The sequence below is a fragment of the Pristis pectinata genome, chromosome 22 (assembly GCF_009764475.1).
Source record: "Pristis pectinata isolate sPriPec2 chromosome 22, sPriPec2.1.pri, whole genome shotgun sequence".
Classification (NCBI taxonomy): domain Eukaryota; kingdom Metazoa; phylum Chordata; class Chondrichthyes; order Rhinopristiformes; family Pristidae; genus Pristis; species Pristis pectinata.
Window position 1 is genome coordinate 16,634,474 of NC_067426.1, and position 15,525 is coordinate 16,649,998.

Consider the following 15,525-nt stretch of genomic DNA (forward strand, 5'->3'; position numbering starts at 1 on the left):
TCAGGAATGGCACAATGCTAGTCAGAATATGGACAGCACCATTTGGAGTTTATGGAAGGTACAAAGAAGATTGGCCAGTGGAACAACTGTCACCTGGTAATAATGACATACGTAGGTTTTTGTCAGTAAATGAATGAAGACAGTCACAGAAATGTAAATAGGGGGCCTTAGAGTGGATGTGAAGTCCAAGGACTGAACTTAAACAGAATAGCAAATGCATAAAAATCTCTTTATTGTACCATCATCCATAAAAAGACCATAAGACGATGTGACATATTGTTAAGCCAATAGGAAAAAAGTTATCAGCAATTAGGTCTGGCTTTTCACAAATTTGGTTCTGCCTAACCCAAAGATGTTCCCTCTCTGCCCATTATACAATCCATAAAAACGGAAGAGTTTAATAACTCGACAGGTAATAGCACTCAATAATCCACACATTATGTTTCAGAGGATATTGACTGGAAGAAGTTAAAAACTGAATTGCACTTGTGTACTATTACCACCAATATCCCCTCTACATTATGTAAACATTTACAAACTTGATTGCCTGGCACATTGTGGCTTGGAAAACTCTTTGGCACCATAATTTTCAGTTGGCTGAAATGAGATAAAAAGAGGGTTAGGTAAATTTTAAGCTGAAGAAAGGATTTACTCTTCACATCCCGATGTCCTTGACTGACGAGATTCACAAGTATCTTAGTGTGTCATATAACATGGCACACCACCAAATACCACCCCCCCCCCAAAAACATATGGTACACTGAGATGTAGTGACAGAACATTAATATTGTAAATCAATTGCCTTATCACCAAACTTATCTGTACTCTGAAAAGCATCCAGTTTGCATTTTGCCTTAAATAAAAGGCAATTATTTTACTAATGGCACAGATTTTTCCATTGGCGTTATTTATGCAAAAACTGATTAAGCTTCTCTATACTTTTCTTTCAAAAAATAGTCATAACGATACCATTGAACAATACAAGAACAATAACAGGGATCAAGTGGAAAATAGTGATATTTCTGGGATTGTGGGCAGAGGTCAGAAGGAACAATGGCAAGAAATACCAAATACATCTGCTCCAAACAGACACTCCCAGGTGTTGCCATCCAACTAATTATACAGCATTTAAGAACTCTCCTTACCTAGGTTTAATATTTGTAAGCTAAAAAAAATCTCATACCCCAAGTATCTTTCTTCTTAATATACATTTCCATTCACAACATCTACCTATTTAATAGTGCTCCAAACTGAAACCCCTATTCAAATTGTTATATTACAAAGCTGAATGATTATGTACATTTTCAACATCACATTTTACTACCAATTCTGCTCTGCTCCCACCTTCCCATTAAATGTTACAGATTGAGATTTATTTTAAATAATGGTAATCCTTTTAAAACACATTGTTGCATGACTGCACTTGAAAACTACTTCAATGGCTACAAAGTGCTTTGCAAAACCCCAAGGTTCTGAAAAGTGCCATATAAGTGCAGATCTTCTTTAACTTCCGAGTGCTTTGACGAAGGAAAGCAACTCAAAATTCAAGAATAAATTGAAGTTCAAGATATTGCAATTGTAACCTTTTATCTATGCGCAATAGATTAGAAGAGAAAGACAATGGGAATGTTTCTTAATATTCTGAGAGATATTAGTCATTGATGCCCTCCAACCTTTGAGGTTGGTACCCTTGTGGTTATCATTACCAATTACTGACACGTGTAGCTATTTGATTTAAAAGGGAAAAGGAGCCTTTGGGAAAGGGTGATTATATGTCCCAAAAAAAGATCTGTTTGTCATGGCCCTTGAACATCAATTCCCTAATGAGGATGAAGGGGAAAAAGGCATTTAATATCTAAATCTATACTGTACAAAAAGCTCATTAGCTCTAGCAACCCTTACTAAACCCCAACAGCAACAAACCAGTTTATACAGCAATTTCAAGTCTGATAGCATGCTTCAGAAGAAAATGCTGTCATAAAGCTACAAGGGATCATATAAACACATTTCACCATCTCAGCAAGGTTTTAGCTCCCGATGTGCCCATCCACTTTCTAGCTCAGTCTTAGCTTTTAGCTTGGCAAATGAAATAATCAGGCAATTTAAAAATTTTCCAGGAATAAAAGGAAAACAAAAACATAGGAATAACAGTCTGAGATCACAACCTTCTGTAAATTTCAATGTCATTGACTCTCAACTTGCTAGACATTGAAAGACATGTACAGTGGCAGGTAAGCCTGCAGATTACAAGAGTATATACTGAGAGTATTTTATGTCAAAACAATAACAGAGTTACAACAACATGCAGTAAGATATGGTGCAGGTACAGAAAGCTGGAATCAGATGGAGACCAAATGGTCTTTTACTAATCTTTTCATCTTCGACTTTGTCAGATAGTTACTGATGTCACTATCAGGTGAAAGAGGAGCAGGTGCTTGGGCAGGCAAAGATAATAATCTTGAATGCCCTAAAATAATGTTAATATATATGGTGGAAATACTTTGGGTGTAGAATAAAAAATCATTGCTCAGTTAGGCACCTCCAGCATTTTCATTTCAAATTCCTTTCATATTCATTGGCAATTCAGATGCTTACTCTGTACTTCCACCTCCTCTAGCTTTTGATACCTTGAGCTATCAATCCTCAAGATTTAATCTCTCCTGTCTTCTACCCTATCATTAAGTTTCCCTGTAATTCTCTCATCACTTCTTTCTTTGCAGCTTAAAACTTGGTTATTTTAACTATTCCTAGTTCTGGAACAATTTATCAAAATGAATTTTTAAATATTTCTGTCTACAAATGCTGTCTGACCTACTGAGTATTTCCAGGATTTGCCTTTGATTCAGATTTCTAGCCTGTTTTTGTATCATTGTTCAATTTATGGGTTATTAGAAATTGTATTAGAATTACACTGACCTTATTGTTTTCATGTAGCAAATGGCATGTTTTCAAAGCTCAATTGTGTCAAAGTTATTTTTTATTGAGACATATTTAAATGAATATGAATACTCCAAGATGAATGAGCTTCATTGGTTTGCCTTTATTTTGACTCTTTTACAAAACACATCAGAGCAAGTTCTCAAAACATTGTCTCTGACTTACAGAAAAATATTATGTTCTCAGTTTTGGAACAAATTACATTAATTGGAGTAGATATTAGGAACAGAGTCTCCGAATACAATCAAAGTTGCATTTATGCTAGAAGCAATTTTACTCCTTCGATCTGCCAGAATCAGGTACAACTTACTGAACAACCAAATTCTGAGTTGTACAGTAGAATGATAGTGAAGATGAGAAAACTCTACTTGGGGCTGGTGGGTGCCTGGGAGAACTCCAGGCCCTTAGAATAGGATACTAAGAGCAATCTAATGCCATTGACGCTTCTTTAAAAAAATAAAATTAAACTCAAAATAAGGTGGGCACCTAGATTAGTTTTTTTTACAAATATTTAACCAAGTCACTACAACAAATTTGGATTTAGTTGTGGGGGGGGGGGGGGTGAGAAAAGGGGGTTACTCTTATATATAAAAAAAATTGGAAAACTAGGAACACAATTCAGCACCAGCAGAGAAGACAAGCAGTTGAAATCTCAAATTTGTTCAAACTGGCAACTGTTCTCTCCAATTATGCTGCCTGACCTTGTATGTTTTCCAGTTTTGTTTTAAACTTCAGATATTAGCATAGCTACTTTAGTTTTACTATTGTAAGTTCTTTAAAAATTAAGCAAATACAACATTGTTAACTATCATACAGTCCTTGTAGACAATTTGGGAGGGAGATGATCAGAAGTTCCAGTCAAGATGAAGATAGACGGGTCATCTTGCTCAGGTTAGACCAAGCCGCCACTTTTCAGCTAAAGAGAATCCAATACAAGTTATTTCGTTGATTCTTCTAGAGTGTACTAATCAAAAATTTTACAGCTATGCTAGCAATAGTAAACCAGAGCCAGAGAGAAATATTCACTGCATTAAACTTGTGGAAAAAAATGTTCACTAAACTACTTGTGTAGACTCGGGACTCACTTGAAATGGAACTGAATTTTGATTGAGTTTGGTAAATTGTACTTTAGAAAGTAGCTCAACATGTGAATACTTTGTTTCAAGGTCTTACTAGATTTGATATTACATCAAAATCTGTAAAATTATTTTGAATGTAAAGGAGCTACTGCTATGATGTCTGTTTGAGAGATAATTTGGTAATACATCTCTTTTTGCATGTAGCTTTTTCAAAAAGTTACAATTTCTAAATGAATGTTTTTATTTAAATCTAGTCAAGAATTGATTTTTAAAAACTTTAAGAGATGAGAGCAATGAGCTTTGTCACAAACTGCAATGATCTTCATTTGCTCGTAATGGCCAATTTATCCTAATTTGTGATAGAGGAACATAGGCAGATTGGGGAATTGTTCCATATGTGGATATTGTACACAATTCAGGATCCAGTTTACAATAAAAGTAGCAAATTTCCAATTGGAACATCATTTCTTGTGAAGTACAAAGCTAAAGGAAGCATGAAAACATTTAGAAGACTTAAGGATATACCAAAATGATCAACAGTCACCTTAGGCCATCATTTGGCACAGCAATCACCAAGATTCAGTCCGTTCAATGTGAACTTAGATACTTTTTGACTGAATGCTCCTTAATAAAATTCAGACAGACATCGATTTTAACCACTGAGTACTCCTCATTCGTTTACCCTAAAAGATCAAGAAAAATGCCGATTTTCTTGTTTTAGTCTAAATAGTCACAATTTTATTTTTAATTTTGGACAATTACCCAATAGTGTCTCATACTATTGGCCAATATTATAAGTACAATAATATTCCCTCTGGATCTTTGTGCACTACATAATCTATTTTGTAGAATTCAGGTTGTATCAACACATTTAATGTTCTACAAATTTTGTTAACATTCCTTATAAAGCTAACTCCACAACAATTATTCTTACTCACCTTGCCATCCATTTTGTTTTGTTAAAATCTTTATTATGACCAGAGTGTTAGGTTCACTTTGTGGGCCACCAGTTATCCACAATTCTCAGAAGCAAAAATTAAGGCTAAAGTTACATGAGATGAATATGCTGAGGAATAGGCATAAATATGCAAAGAATTAAACCATTAATAGAGAAAGAAAATTAGATTACAGCAGGACAGTGTTTTATTTTAAGATGTAGGAACATTAAATAAAGTTAAGTGAGATTTGATAAGTGCATAAGTAGCCATAGAACAGTGTCAGTAATCAAACAACAGAAAGAATAGTAAATGGGAGCATTCCCTCATAGGGAAACCCTTTCCCTCTTAAATATCAAATTGAAAATAGAAAAGCTGGGAGAGAGAAGTAGATGACAGAATGCATGGATAATTAGATGATGATATCACAATCTAAGATTTATGGAGCTGAAGTTTTCATAAAATATTCATGATTCCATTTAATAATAGACAAATATTGGAGTATTTTCCCCTGTGAATTAGTATAGATAACATTTGGGATAAAAAACAGAAGAGTTACCCAGTTACAATCCAATTGTTGCATTAGATGGTAAAACCCGCAAGAATAAAGCTCAAGCAATTTATTGAAACTTAACAAAAAGATAAATTTCTTGCAAAGAATGTCCACTATGCCATTATTTGGAAATAAAAGTTATTTTGGCCATGTATGCTCAATGTTGACGATTAAATTGAGGTGACATGACAATAGGCCAAAGGCAATTCTGAATAACTGCACTTGACCAGAGGCAAAAGTTTGATAGATATGGAAGGATCAAAGTTGTTTCTTCTCCATCAGTTTAGCTAATTTCCAACATAATCTGCATTAAGGACTGCACCCTTTTAAACAATTTAACTAGTGGGAAACTACCGATTACTTCATTTGATTTCGATATGAAAAAGTGGCTCCGAACTGAACAGCTGATAAATTAAGTTTGTAATAATAAAATGGTAGCCACATCAAAAGTTGAAACAACAACCAAATAATGTTCAACTATGAAAAGTAAACTACAGCAATTGTTTGACAGACTAAACCAAGTTAGTGCTCTTTTAATTTTTTGAAAATAGAGTAATAAAAAGTAAAACTAATGGATTGAATCTTTTTTCCTCCAGTTATCTAAATTATCCTCAAGTAAATATCATGTAATCATCAGCTAAAATAAGCAAAATTCTTGATTACAATGCATCAAAAATGCATCACATTATATTTTACAGTTTAGATATATAAATAAGATCAAACAAACATAACCAGGTCCTTACATGTAGCTCCACTGAATGCAGCTAGAATGGTAGAGAAAACAACTTCAGGAGACTGTGCAGCGTCAATTGCTGTATGAAGCCCCTTCTTTTGGTAATAGGAAATGAGAGGCTTGGTTTGGGTATGATAAGCGATTAGACGAGATTTTAATGTCTCTTCATTGTCATCCGAGCGTTGTATTAAAGGTTCACCAGTTACCTGAGTACAGAAAAATATACGTTAATAACTGCTTTATGCACAAGTATACAACTTACAGTTATACAACATAGACCAGATTTGGGGATTTTGTGGAAGAAACATCAGTTTTGCCCAATCTACTGTTCATTCAGGAAATTTGTTTACCAACATTAGGAGCTACATGCCTTAACGATGACCACTAGATTAACAGACAGTCTAAAAACTCTTCAGTTGTCACTGTAGGATCAGTGAGTTTTGTATCTACTTCAAGAAACTTCAGAAAAACTTGAAATAATTTAATGTGATAATGAATCTACACTCGCTTGTGTTCCTAGAAAGCAATACTTAAAAATTGACTTGCTTTTCCCCTCCAAATTACGCACCTCCTATGAGAGCCAAGAACCTTGTCTAGGATAGAGAGTCAATCAGCACTAGCTGAGGGAAGCACTTCTTAATTGTGACTGTTCTTGATACAAGTTGGCTTGACTCCTTCCTTCAAAGTATCTGGTCCAGCCTCACTGTCCCTCCAGACTAACAAGTCTTCAGAAAGGCCACATGGCAACTGAGAAATAATAACCCCTTAGGACAAGGTGGTGGTATCCCTTAAGTTTTAAGCAGACAGAAATTTACTGACATGGTCATAAATCACTCATTTTGCCAATTAAATCCACTTGAATGGATTTCTTTGGCAACCTTCTTACTGGTACTGGCTTAACTTCACCGCTTGGAACTTCAGTCAGAAATTCATTTCCTACATTTGAGAAGGACATGACAGGGGACTATTCTAAATTTATACTCATTGCCAAACAAAAAGAGACCAATAGACAAAATTCTCTGATCACCCAGAAAGGAAACTGCAATAAAGTTATACACAGCGGCTTTGGTGTTGCCAGTAGAAAATTTTAAACCAACTATTAATGTAATTTCTAAAGCCTTTTATTCAGTATGTAGTGAAAATTGCCATTACATTCATTTTTTCCCCCCAGTGAGGTTCTCAATGTGAGAAATCTGTAATGTTGTAGTGGCAAATAACAAGCTGCTAATTTTAAAGAAAAATAGAAGTATATGCAGCTAAAGGCAACCACAAAGGTGGTTGTTAAAAGTTTTCACTGCATGTAGAAACAGAAGCATAAATTACATCAAATGCAAGCAAACCAGAATTCAAGTTAAATAACATCCATTAATTTTTTTAAAGGAAGACTCATTTTCAGGGCCTGTGTGGTGTGTACATTGTGAAAACTGATCTTTTGGAAAGATTGATTTGAGTTCTTAATTTATTACTCTTACTGTACAAGTTTAAAATATACATTACAAAGACAGGTGCATAATCATGACAATGATACATACATCATCTTTCATTGGGACTTTAGGTGGTTTATACAGTTTGTGGTAGGTGCGTCCACTGGCCTGATGAAGCAGCCTATGAAGAAATCACATATGCTTGTAAAGTAGTTTCCTCATTAAAATAAATACAAATCAGTCCTTTTAACTGAATAGCAATGCTTCACTTTAAAAGGCATTAAGTGATGGCAGAATTAAACCTGTTACACCAATACAATCTATATGAACATTATGGATCTCTTAGACTAAAAGACAAAAAGGCAATATGCTTTTATTAGGCCAAAGCCAAATTTACTTATTTTGCAAAATATGACATGGTTCTTGAGAAAACTGAGCAAAATTGATTCCAGCAATTAACTTAACATCTACAGTTTACAATAAATTTAGTTGTACAGGATGAACAACTTAATGGATTAATACTGCTTAATATTGTACTGAAAAAAAAAATCAGTTTTAATTTACAGACAAATATGACAGCTTATTGTCATGGTTTTAAAAATTCCTGGTGGCAATATTACCTTAAAGTAGCAAATTAATCAAGTTGCTAGAAAATCTGTATGTGCATGAGCCACCAATTTTATGGCCGTTGTCATTGACTATCCATTCTACTAAAAACTAAACATAGCTTTAAGCAGCCGTTGTACAAGTCTATGAGATTAAATACAACTGAATAGCAGTTCTAATCAGGCAGCATCCACTCACATAATTACCACAAGGAATTATTGATGAACTTCCCATACAGATAATCCAAAATTGCTTGTACATTTAATAACCATCTCCTGCAACCAACACTGCCTCTTCACAAAAAAAAAAGCTAAATGATTAGCTGTATCCTAAACTCTCTTAATATTACATGAGAGAACTAAAGAAGTATTTAAAATCTCTAAATTGACCCTTGGGATGATTTTCTCAATGGAAACATAACTGGCTTCTCCCAACAGGCTAAAATGTAACAACTTAGTGAAGGCAAAACACTTATTGCCAAATTACTTAAACATTTGCAAAGCTATACCCATCAATACTCAAATCTTAGCTGTCCAAGTAAACTGTAATGTATATCATTTCTATTAATAAATGAGAATACCTGCCACAGATCCTGCTAATCAGCAAGTCATCTTCAATCTTAAACTCCACCACAGAATCCAGCTTCTCAGATCTTTTTTCCAGTTGCTTATCAAACTTTAAAAAGAGCACAATTAAGGTCAGACACTGCAAGACTGAAAATAAATGAATTTCATAGTCACCCATATTCCTAAAATACACAAGGATAAAATAAAATTTTGCAATTATTCAAATTTTTTTTTGCAATAACAATTCCTCTTTCAGAAACACTGTTTAAAGCATTTTTACCTGATATCCCATTTATTAACCCACATGAGACAGAATCTGAACAAAGACAGATAAAGCTACATCTCTGATGGGAATCTTGCAATGATGCAATTACTTTCTGCCAGCTTCTCCCAATTTCCCTGGGGAATTATAAGGCCTTCATTAAGCAACCAAGGTGAAGAAAAGTAAAAAAGAGAACACTGATACTTGCATAATTCTGCTAAAAATTGGGAGTATTACAATGGCAAACATACGCCTAGCAATTTGCAATTATCATTCTGTATTATACAAAACTTTTTTTACTTAAAATTAAAAACTCAACTAATATACAAACTTTAATGTCCTACTTAATATTTTTGATTTGTGGAATTGAAGCCATGTTAACTTCAAGATAAAAATCATTAATTTGCAAACATAGAACAGTACAGCACAGGTCTTTTGGCACAGACACAGGCTGAATATGATGCCAAATTAAATTGAATCTCTTCTGTCTGCACATGATCCATAAACACCACCACTACTGTATCTGCTTCCACCACTATCCCTAGCAACTCATTCCAGGTACCTACCACTCTGTGCAAACTTGTCCTGCACATCTCCTTTAAACTTTCCCCCTCTCACTTTAAATGCATGTCCTCTAGCATCTGACATTTCTATACTGGGAAAAGGATTCTGACGATCTACCCAATCTAAGCCTCTCAGAAATTTATAAAATTACATCAGGTCTCCCCTCAGCCTCCTGAGAGGCCTCTTCTGTACCCTTTCCAATATGATCTTATTAGCAATGGAAAGGAAATTACGTCAATTTAATATAGTTAGACATTACTGTCACAGCACAAATGATGCCAAAATGTCCAATTTTTAGAAATAGTTTTAATAATAATGTTGACCTACCATCTCTGCTTGATTCACAGTGCGTGGGAATCCATCCAAGAGAAATCCATTTTTACAGGCTGGGCTGTCCAGGTTTTTATCAATCAATTCAACAACCATTTCATCACTGACCTAAAGACAAATAATTAAAATTACATCAAAAATGGCAAATGCTTAACAAGTCAGCTACTAGCCATCATCTCACTCAGAACATTTTACTGACTAAAAGATGTTCTTGTGGAAAGTTTGTTCATTTCGGAAAATTCTAGGGTGCAGTCAATTTGAGAGAAATGTAGCAAGTGCATATGTTCTCCCTAAATCTAGAGGGGTGATGGAGTAAGGGACATAGAAGGGTGAGAAAATGACTGAAATTTTGAAGTCCTTTTTGTTTAACAAACAAGCACCCAAAATTTAACTCAACAGCCACACAACATGCCTAATTTGTTTTTGCAGAGGAAACTTGAAAGGAGTTACAGAGAACTTCTGATAATTGCCATCTGACTATTCAGAAAATCCCAATGGCTGAAGTCATCAGGTGACATTTCCACACTCCATTGTAATTCACTGGGGCCCCAGTTTGCACACTCTGTCAATACTTCAAGGCCCTAGTTCCCCACACTGCCTTAAAATTCACTGTGGCCCTGGTTCCTCTGCTTCCTTTAAACTAACTAGGTTCACTAGAAAATGTATTATAATACTGTAATGTCCATAAAAAGTTGAAGAGCGTGCTATGGTGTTAATAGAAAAGTCATTCAATAGTCCATAGAATTTGCTAGTTCAGCACCAGCAAATCCCCAATTGTGAAGGATTATTGGAGTTTTACTCTATTGCCAAATCAGGCTAAAAGATCTTTTCAAAGCAAAAAGTAAACACGAGTATTTCAACACCAATTTACCATCCTTTCAGATAATGTTAAGCAACATTGCCAAAGAGTAACAAGTACACAAAGACAGTAAAGACTCCATCGAATGAACTTAAGCACTTTAAAATTCACTGCCAACAGAAAAGTAAGATCTTATTTAACAATCAAGTCTACAAAAGGACTTCAAGAAGCCATAAGCAGATGAGTGAAGTGGGCAGGCAGGTGGAATTTGATGTGGTAAGTGAAAAAAAAACATTTTAGGTAACAATGGAAGATCTGGATGAGCAGAACACCAGGGAGTTTAAATGCATAATTGCCTGTACATGCAAGTGCAGTGGATAAAGCCATTAAGGAAGCTGATGGAATCTTAGGTTTTATAATAGCCACAGAGCAAGAAGATAACAACAGTCAAGGGATTAACACAGAAACTGGTGCTGTAGTAAAATGGATGGTGGAGCAGGCACGAGGGACCAAATGACCTATTTTCACTATTTGCTCGGATTCCCTCAGAGTCCAAAATTCCTGCTGACATGACTTGAATAGTTCAGCATCTACAGCTTCCTGAAGTAGGGAAATCCAAGAAGATTACAACCATCTAGACAAAAAAGCTTCCTCATCTCAAACCTCAATGGCCGATCCTCTATAGCCTAGTTCCAGACAAGGAAGGAGCCTCTCACCACCTACCCTCTCAATTAACCAGCCCCTCATCCCCATAATCATGCTTGTCTCAAGAAATACAAGAATGGTGAATTATTTCAAAACAGTGGTTAACCTACAGTAAATGTGGGATGTGCAGCTTTGGACATGCTGTTACAGAAATATCAGCAAAAATCAAATAACAGGCAGCCCAACTTCACCACGGTAAGTACTAAGGGCAAAACAATTTCTAGTTCAAGGAGAGCCTTGTGACACTGACTATTTCCTTTGGAACAGGTAAGCCCAAAAGGAGAAAAAAATGTTTTTTTTTAAATATTTAAAAAGTATTCAGGAAAAATAACTTAATTTGCCAAGTCACTGATTGGAGTCATAAATTTAAGTATTATCAGCAAGAAAGAAGAGAGATTATGAGAAACTGCTTTACATGAATGAATGTTGAGTTCATGAGCACTCTTTCAGATTGAACCAGAGATTACTACCTCGGGTAAGTGAAAACTGGTTAGATATTTGTTGCAGAGGAAGCTACAAGGCCAGGCTACTGCAAGACCTGGAATTAATGTGGATTGCTCTAGCATTGCTTGCTTAGACATAATGATCCAAAAGCTTTTCTTCCATGCTGTGAAGTTTATAGTAATCCATTGGCTCACACACAAAAAAATCTTTTCAATACTCCTGTTGAGGATAAACAGACCACCCTAACATTTTAGTCAATTTTCAGTAACTATAAATTCAGTCATCCATTGTCAATCAATGGAGTGCATTTCACACTCAATCTCTGCAGTCAAATGGCAAGATAAAGTGTTGCAGAATCAGCATGTTTCCACCAGTCTGCAGATTCACACAGAATGGTAGGTTTGAGGTTCAGCTGGCATTCTGCACTAAGTGAGTTGATCTTATCTAGAGTACCATAAAGGAATGTTAAAATTATAACTGAATGCTCTCTGGAGGTTTCACTAATCACCAGCCAGTGTCTCTAAAAGAAATGTACATTTCACACTGGACAAGCTCAGAGATCCACTTGGTGGATAGTTTTCCAAAATCCAATTGAAGTTTGTTAGCATACCTAGTATACCACCAATAACCAATCAGTATTCATGCAGCAGTGTCAAATCTTCAAAAATTAGCCAATAAAAAAGTAGTATACAATACAAGTACCAAATAGCTTATCTGCAAGATCATTAAGTTATTTACACTTGGAAACAAAAAAAAATCCACTGAGCTTCACCAATAAACTAGCTTCTTTTCAGAAAAGACATACTGTCGTACAATTCCTCACTGCAGGAAAAACATAACATACCTCACTCAAGTAACTACTCTCTGAATTCAAACACAAATTAACAAAAATCAGCAGGCAGGATGCAACAATCTAGTCCTCATCAAATGCCTGATGACCTTCTGGCAAAAGTCATTACATAAAGAGTGGCAATACTAGAAAAATGTTTCCCTTATTTACCTAGATATGCCTGTTGACATATCTCCATTGACTACCCCAGTTTCTGGTTAAATCAGCAATTCAGTTGAGTAAACATCAAGGCCAGGATCATTTTAATCTTCACATAATCAACTCAGAAGCCCTCTGAAGTTGAGAAAGCAGCTATCCAATATGATTTATACAGCACTAGTTCAAGAAATCATCAAATACAATTGATTTTGGCAATAATCACAATAAAGACACTAACATTTCTATGGCAAGTACAGAAGACTATCCATGTAATTTACAAATTATTTCCAGCATTTTCTGTTCTTAAATTTCAGATTCCTGGAATCCACAAATTTTGGTTCTTAATCACTTTCTGGAAATACATTAGCTCAGGCAGCATCTGAGGGGCAAATAGACAATGTTTCAGATCTATTATCTCCCATCAGAACTAATTAAAGATCATGAATCTTAGATGTTAACTACGTTTCTTTCTCTATAAACGCTCCCCAATCTGAGTATTTCATCTGCAGTATTTTGCCCATTCACCATTTTAGAATACTGCACTTACTAATTTGCCAGCATCCATCGTTCGTTTTAACTTCTGTCCCAATTCTGATCCACTTGCCACCATGGCTCGCAGCATGTCACCTGTTGCTAAGTGACAGACATTGTAGTGGTCAGCAAGTTTATGTGCCTAATGGAAGAACAGAAATCAATTGATTTTCTTTAATTACCAATTAATTAAGTTATTAGTCTGAAATGTAATACAAATCAAAATTATTCACATGAAATAATCATGCAAGAACAGTAAATGCCTTACCACAGGTTGCTCATAAAAGGCCTTGCTCATCTTTCAACGGCTTGCTTTTATATTACAATGTTAACCTAGCAAAATGTCACCTGTTACTTGACAAGAGCAACATATCAAATTTACACAAAGACCTATAGAAAGACATTAGGGCTGTCAAGAGGTTATGGATGGTGGTGGAAAAGAGATGGGGTGGGGTGGTTGCAGTCGAGCAGGCCATACAAGGAGTTGAAAAATAAATTTAAGGCAAGGCTGGAATGGGTGAGTCAATGTGGACCCACTAGCACGGTGTGACAGGGCATTGCAAGTTCAGATATGAACAACAGAATTTTGGACAAGCCAAAGGCTACAGAAAGTAGATGGAAAGCTGGCTGATGGAGCATCAGAACAGCTGACTGGAGATAACAGTGTTATGAATGAGGGTTTTAGCAGCAGATCGTATGAGGCTATGTCAAGAATGGGTGATACTATTGAGGCAGAAGCATGATACAAGTTGTGACTTAAATACAATATTACCCCAATATATATTTTCTCTGAAATATTAATACCTACATTTTGGGGTGCAAGGGACATTCTACATAAAATGCACTTTCTCCAGACTTTTCCATCTTTAAGAGAAATTTAGAGCTTAGCCACGTTGGGGAGTTACAGTAATGGTGAATCAAAGCAGAGGTGGATGATCTAAAACAAAAAATGCCTTTCCAGCAGCCACAATACTTGTCTTCAGCTAAATATAAACAATCCACTTCCACAAAACACAATTTAAGGGCTATACAAATTATAAATAAAAGACAGCCTTAACAAAAGTTAATTGAACAGATCTCATATCAGGTTACAAATTTATTTTTTTAATAAAGTGGAAAAAGATTTTTCCCCCATTCTACAAATCAGTAACCCATACTTTCAAGCTTTAAACATGATCCTACAAGTTAAAAACTTCACAGAAATTTTCAATACTTAAAAACACTCAATTTTATATAAGTCGTTGAAGGTCAAAAGGCCTCTATACAAAAAAAAGGCATTCAAACTGCCAATGAACATTAAGTAACCACATAGATTGAAAGATATGTTGGTAGAAGATGTAATCCTACTTTAATGGTGTAAAGTGGACAATAATTTAACAGAAATACCCCTTCTACCCGAACTTTGGCATCGTACAAATTCAAACTTTGGAAGTCATGCGAACATTCCACGGCGGGCTAGCAGGGCACATGGCCAACTCTGCACCCTCATACTCACCTGTGTGCCTTTCCCTGCTCCGGGGGGACCCAGAAGAATGGCCCTTATTCCCCGCTGAACACGGTTCACCTTTGGTTCCTCTCCAGCCGCCGGGCTCATGTTTAATCTTCAGCTGATCACCTTAGATGAAACTACCACTCGACAGCCGACCCGACACCACTTGCTACTGGCCACACATGCACGGTTGTGACAGCACGTCAGGCTCGAACGCCTCGCCGATTGGATACATGCACCGTCAATTCTTCACTGTGAGGTCTTGTTTCTTTCAACAGAAAGGAAATTGCGTATGAAGTGAGAGCCTGGAATACGTCCACATAGATCTTTGCAGATTTTACACATGACATTTAACTTTACAGCCTGTGCTTTTTTGCAAATTTTGCTATCTCGTTAAACAAAGAGAAGTGTAGTAATTAACTTTTGGTTTGTTATTGGTCTGTGTTAAATGTTGGGGTTTGCTTATCTTTTGAGTTTTCCAGGAATTAAAAAAACTAATCTGGGCACTACCCAAGCATCCCGGGAGACATGTCCGAGGGCGTAATAAAACTTGCACTTATTTTTCTTAGAATCTTTTCAT

General features: G+C 35.7%; 1 protein-coding gene across 3 annotated transcripts; it reads right to left on the reverse strand.

Moving 5' to 3' along the window:
- Positions 1-212: 212 nt before the first annotated feature.
- Positions 213-15,188, reverse strand: ak2 (adenylate kinase 2). 3 transcript variants are annotated; one of them, XM_052036474.1, is made up of 7 exons: positions 14,952-15,151; positions 13,473-13,598; positions 9,987-10,097; positions 8,848-8,942; positions 7,770-7,842; positions 6,248-6,443; positions 213-597 (listed from the first exon to the last, which is right to left on the reverse strand). In XM_052036474.1, exons 1-7 carry the CDS (start codon positions 15,048-15,050, stop codon positions 590-592), a joined length of 708 nt encoding a protein of 235 aa, XP_051892434.1. In that variant the 5' UTR covers positions 15,051-15,151; the 3' UTR covers positions 213-589. The 3 variants fall into 3 exon arrangements, with proteins under 3 accessions (XP_051892434.1, XP_051892435.1, XP_051892433.1); XM_052036475.1 differs by lacking the exon at positions 213-597 and adding an exon at positions 621-4,699 and having other exon boundaries at positions 14,952-15,153; XM_052036473.1 differs by lacking the exon at positions 213-597 and adding an exon at positions 625-3,853 and having other exon boundaries at positions 14,952-15,188.
- Positions 15,189-15,525: the final 337 nt, after the last annotated feature.